The sequence below is a fragment of the Rhinoraja longicauda genome, chromosome 10, assembly GCF_053455715.1.
Source record: "Rhinoraja longicauda isolate Sanriku21f chromosome 10, sRhiLon1.1, whole genome shotgun sequence".
Classification (NCBI taxonomy): Eukaryota; Metazoa; Chordata; class Chondrichthyes; order Rajiformes; family Arhynchobatidae; genus Rhinoraja; species Rhinoraja longicauda.
This window is the reverse complement of record NC_135962.1, coordinates 23,084,488-23,090,487: the sequence shown is the minus strand read 5'-3', so window position 1 is coordinate 23,090,487 and position 6,000 is coordinate 23,084,488. Positions and strand designations below refer to the sequence as shown.

At 39.9% G+C, this 6,000-nt stretch overlaps 1 protein-coding gene across 5 annotated transcripts in view; it reads right to left on the bottom strand.

Moving 5' to 3' along the window:
* Nucleotides 1–244: 244 nt before the first annotated feature.
* meis2a (Meis homeobox 2a) overlaps nucleotides 245–6,000 on the bottom strand; it is a 119,183-nt gene continuing 113,427 nt past the window's right edge. For 3 of the 5 annotated variants that reach the window (XM_078406388.1, XM_078406387.1, XM_078406389.1), the window contains 2 exons: nucleotides 4,296–4,406; nucleotides 245–1,620 (listed from right to left, as the gene is read on the bottom strand). In XM_078406388.1, coding sequence (XP_078262514.1) covers nucleotides 1,334–1,620; nucleotides 4,296–4,406 — 398 coding nt within the window. In that variant the 3' untranslated portion in view covers nucleotides 245–1,333. Of the gene's footprint in view, nucleotides 1,621–3,896; nucleotides 3,993–4,295; nucleotides 4,407–6,000 lie in introns of all 5 variants that reach the window. The other 2 variants (XM_078406391.1, XM_078406392.1) reach the window with 1 other exon arrangement.

The window sequence follows — 6,000 nt, the reverse complement described above, 5'->3', positions numbered from 1 at the left end:
AAGTGGCAAACATATCTTTCAAATATGACCATTTTCTGGGATTAAACATAAAATAAAAACTTCACATCAACTGCTTGCGAGCAGCAGCAAACAATGTGAACCGTACAGGACTGAATGAACCCAACATTATATTAAAAGTAAAAACAAGGAGTCCTGTAAATGGAGACACTTCTGGTAGAGTCCATTGGAAAGCCTCGAGAAAGGTGAAGTCATTACAGGTGTGTTATCAAACAGAAAAAAAATCTAAAAATGAAATATTTATTACGGCATTTGTGACTGAACACCTTTTAAACATACGTCAAGTCTTCATACAAGTACTTATGTCATCTGACAAAGCTCGCAAGGGTAACAGCATTTTCTTCTAGTGACACGTGCTGATAAAAGTAAGGAATTCATTGACATACAATACCAATTCCACAGCAGATTTGATACTAGCAAAACATTCGTTATTTCTCATTGAGGTAAACACATAGATATCTAACATGTAACAATTAATATACTGAACTCTCTGTACCAAGTATGTTACAGTATTTTTTTTTTTTGTTGCCTTTGCTTGTTCCAAGCAGTTTGAGTTCATTTAAAAAGGTCTTTCTTTTGGTGCAGGACCAGCTAAAGGATATTTCATTTAAGAAAATTCCACCCAAGAGCATTCTGAATAGTTCGTGTGACAACATTTTCTCAATGCTGCGACCCACAGCCATAGGAGGAAGCCTCTACTTCATCTTCAGGGGTTCATCGAACAAGCTCTTTGAGGAAGAGTCAGTCCAGAACATAATCAGCCACAGGCCATTCATTTGGATTGAGCAGGCCTTATTTGATCCAGTAAAAATCAGTTATATGGGTGCATTCTCAAAACTTGACATCTAGTGCTGCATCCAAAAAAACTCTTACGGATCTTCACTTTAGCTTCTTCCTCTATGACAGCTTGGCTGGACTTGGGCAATCTGGTCAGAAACATGACTCCATTTGCTGTACGAGGACAACCATTTTGGGAACAACACACATAGTGTGGAAAAAGGATAACTTTCTTTCTAAAAACTATTGGAAGCAACAGAAATAGAGTGATCAACAGAAATGTACAAGTTTAACTTAGTTCCTATATTTATGCTACAGTAGTAATAAATCTTTCAGTCTTTTCCAGAGGAACTTTACATCGGAGATAAGTTCAGGTGAAGAATGCCTTTGGCTTCACGTTAGCCTTGGCCTGTCATTGGTCCTCTGTCGACGTTGAGAGAAAACAAAATCACAGCTCATCTGGAATTCCATTAAGTGTCAACATCTGTTGAAAGGTTAAAGTCTTACATTTGTGGTTCTTTTTTTAAATTCCCTTATACTATTGGGCATGGATGTCCATAACTTGCCCCCCCACACTGGGGTCTACAGGATTTAACATTGTGGGGCTCTGTGCTGACATTGGCATTCCAGGGTGAGGTGGAGGTCCACCATGCATCATCATGGCCGGGTGATGTGGGTGACTTGGGAGATAGGAATGCATTGGGGGTCCATGTCTTAACTGGGCAGGGTGTTGGGTCATATGGGGAGGAGTGTAACTTGGCTGTGCCATACTCATACCCATAGGACCACCCTGAGATACATAGTCCCCTGGCATGCCTTGTAAACCTGAAAAGACAAGAATAAACAAACACAATGTGTTAACATTAAGAAATAATTCTGCAAAAGTATATCCTTATGTCTCATTACTGGTTATTTGTACGTGGTCTTGACACATCATCTCTATACGCATTGGATTGCAGTAATATTGATGTATTACGTATCACTGTATTACATAATCGCATGTGTTTTATAATAATAAATCACACCGGACAAGTCAAAATGATTAATTTAATCACCATGTGTTCAATCCTACTCATGGGTCACAGGTTCATGAAAGAATGGAGGATCAAGTTTCGGGCAGAAAAAATACAGGAAACAATAGAAAAAGTGAAAATTAAGTAGAACCAGAGAAGATGTTATTAAAAGGAACACGGCAAGAGGTCAGGAAGGCATCAATGTGAAGAAAATCTCTTGCGCCGGGATCTCTCTTTTTTGTACATGCAAAGTCTCCGAATTGTTTTTAAAAATTTATTTTTAGGAAATTCGGTGAAATTATTTAATTGTGTTATTTGAAATGTTTCAGGTGGAGTTGTTATTATGATCAGACTGCTGCTGCAGATCTAGACGGAGCTCAGAGGAAGTTGGGGGAGAGGGTCAAACCTGGTGCTCTGAGAGCGTGGGATGTGGGCATAAGTGCGAACGATCTGTCAGTAAATGTCAATCAGATCATAGTGTCCGTTCATCTTGCTAGAATTAATTTTAATATAAAATGGCTATCAAAATAACGTCTAAACCACAGGATATCAACTTTACCTCTATTCATCCACCTGAATTTGCCAATAGAATTGCACGCAGATGTTGTTTATACCATAAACTGGTAAGCTAAAGGCCTTTCAATTGTTGCCATTATGTTAAGTGATTCTGCAGATTATTAGTAACCACGCTGGCACAACCACACTGAGACAATAATACAGTCTGCACCGTGTAATAAGTCCCACTCAGTCCTGTTTATTCCAGCACAGCAGCATGCTCGCTGGTTGATGATAATTAAGTACCAAATATACCATATTGTCTGGCTGCATAATCAAATAAAGGGAGGATAATATTGTTAGTATTAAGCCATTAATGTAATTGGTTATGAAGCATAAAATATGTTATGTAATTAAATAGGCCAGAAATTATATGGCCTATATTAAGAATTACCGAAGCTGAGAAAATGTTGTCTCAAATACTGTTTTAGGGAACGTTGTTTTTAACGTTCCATTCTGACTGCATTAGAGAAATAAGAAAGGAAGGAAGGAAACTGACTGTAGCCGGTGCATGGTGGTAACCCCCTCAAAGATCATATGAGAAACTATAAGATCGTATTTTATATAACCTGAAACAATCCTGTTAGGTGACTGCAAAGAAAGTCATTTTATTCACAGTAGAATATACAACTTACAATACAAAAAGATTGAAGGCGATTTAATAACAAAATAATCTGCCACTCTTTTTAAATGTAAGCATTCGGCTCAATGTGCGCAAGGAGATTCAGTTATTAAATAAAACCTTATGGTCGGATGCCTCAACGATGTGATGTATTGGTGTTTGCTGTATCCGAATCCCTCAAACATCACATGCATTGGACACACTCCATCTGATGGATTATTTAGACGGTAGCCAATCAGCTCCGCTGGCAATTCCATTCCTTCACTTGCAGTCATCTCTTAATATCTGCCACTGCTTCTTTTCACAGTTTCCTGACTCTTTAAAAAATATATATCTCACACAGGATGTGATGGATATGCCTAAATGGGGGGTGGGGGGGGGGGGGGGGAACCTCAATGAGGAATGTGTTGTGTTACCAGTGCCATACATACATCCAGACTATAGATTACAAACCGCAACATTTCATCTTTACATAAGATAATTCATGCATCGATCGTTTCCTGACAGATTTATGTTACTCAAAGGACAGTCTCACTTCTTGCTTTTATCGTTCCATGAAGCCTGGTTAATTTCTCTTAAGTCAATTGGGTGCCCCGAAGATGTTTCTTTTCCCTTAAACGTCCCGATTGTTCATTCATTGCTCGCGTTTTTATTCGCTGTGCTCCATAATTAAAACAAATGGCTTTACAGACCTAATTTGCACCGTGTACGGTAAATGAGCAAGCTGACCTTCTGCAGTTTGCAGGATAGGGTTGAATGTTCATGGGGCAAACTATTGCACTGGGCCTTCGTTGGAACTGCATGCAAGCACGGGCAAGGCAAAAAAAAATTTGGAGGAATGGGTGGGTGGGAATTTTAAAAAAAAATTGCACTACAGTAATAGATAGAATAAACAGCCCGGTCGTACTTACTTCCCCGGTGCTTTGCGATTGGTAAACTAGATGAAGGTTACATGTAGTGCCATTGCCCATCCATGCCCATATTCATGCCCATTCCACTCATAGGTCCTAGAAGGGAGATAAAATCCAAGAAGATGCCAGAAAATCAGCAAGGTCGACTATTAGATAGTGAAAGAGACCCTTTAAAAAATTTTTTTTTTGTATTTTAGGATCCGTGGGGTGGACAAATTCCTCACAAATCTCTTGTCTGCAAGATTTGTTTCCCCATGGGTGCAAAGAAGACAGGCAAGGCAGGCAGCAGGCAAGGAGGAACCCCCTGTGATGATAGGGCATGAGAGGACACGTGGATGGGAGGGGTAGGGGAGGTGATGACGCTACACTTCGGGTGTGGGCCAATTGCACTTGGCTTACCAGTGGGTCGGATTCCCATATGTTGCTGACCATCCAATACAAAGCTTCCCATTGGTTGGCCTTCTGGACTGTATGCCGCTCCTTGGCTTACTGAAGGATCAAGAAGAAAACCTGATTGTAGTCAAACGTGGACACAGAGGAGAAAGAAAAGACATACCAAACAATCAGCAGTTACTCCTGAAACAGCAGACACAGTATGTTGTTGAACAAAACACACATACGCGGAATTTAAAGAAATAAATCAAGCCATCGTGCACCAACCCAGCGACCCGAGGTTTACCCAGATTTAAACATTCCCAGCAGCAACAAAACATATCAAAGGTGCACCTTTTATAGCAAAAGCAGAAACAATGGAGTACTTAAAAGTACAGTTCCTCTCTCAGTACCTAGAAGATCTGAAAATGTATTTTGTCCAAGAATGAGGTATTCCTCTGCTTGTGCAGCCAATGTCTCTTAAATTAAAGATGACTTAGTGGGGTATTGTGCCCCTATTGTCCCTTGATAATTAACTGTGACTATTGTCTACACCTTCTCTAATTGCACTCTAAGCATGAAGACACCCAGCCAAACATTTAATGGATTCATTCAATCAATACTATCAAATTACATAAAACTAAGAATAGTGTTATGAACAGCATGCAATTTATGATGATTAAAAATAAATTACACAGGCAGTTCCTTAAGTCCTTAATTTATTAAATGCATGCTGGAGTGTGCGTCTGACATTTATAGATCAGATTGATGGGGTCAGGGAATTTCACAGCGAAAGGGAAGGCCATTCAGCCCACTATGCTTGTGGTAACTCCCTATCTGCACCCCTATATCTTTATGGGGTTTTGTTTTAAGCTTTAAAGCTGTAGCTTGAGGTGACTTCTCTCAATTTAGCCAAGGAAGGTGACACTAAAAATTATTTTCCAGAGCTTGGGTGCAGGGAACAAAAATGAAAAAGGAAACAGCCAAGCCTACCAGTCTTAGTTTCTTTCCAATATTCTGTTCTTGATTGTATACGAGTGCTGATTTTGGGAAATGAAAGCATTGGGTTTTGGCAGCTATGCCTCTCCCACGCATGAAGAAATCCACTTGGGCAAGGTACTCAGAAGGCACCTGTAGACCCAAGTCCCAGTTAGAGTGAATGCCTTCAGCAGAGTGAGAAAGGAAATGTTTCTCGCGCTAGCTAGGATTGACTGAGTTTTGTTATGCAGCACTGACAATACCCTGACAAATCAAACCAAATCTCTCTCTGGCTGTCACAGAAATCCAGACGTTAGCTCTTGCCCATATTACTCTGTTCACGCCACGGTATCATTCCTGATCCCCAAGAAGCACATTTGACAAGTTGTACACAATTCACAGAAATAAAAGGCACTTTACATATTGAAGTAAAGCAGCGGGTGCAAATCAACATCAAATCAAAGCAGTGTGAGTGACAATAAAAGGCTTCAATAAAGCTTCTGGCAAACCAACACAGAAGCACACGACTCCATGGTCGGCACAACATGCTTGTAGATTCAATTTTGTGTATAAGCCAAATTAGAACAAAAATGTCCCAGACTGAAATCAAACATTTTTTATCATGGGATTAACAGAATTTTTAAATAACATAATTTTACCCTGGTTAGTTAGGTGATTATTTAGTTTAGTTTAGAGATACAGCATGGAAACAGGCAGTTCGGCCCACCAAGTCTATGCTGACCAGCGATCCCCA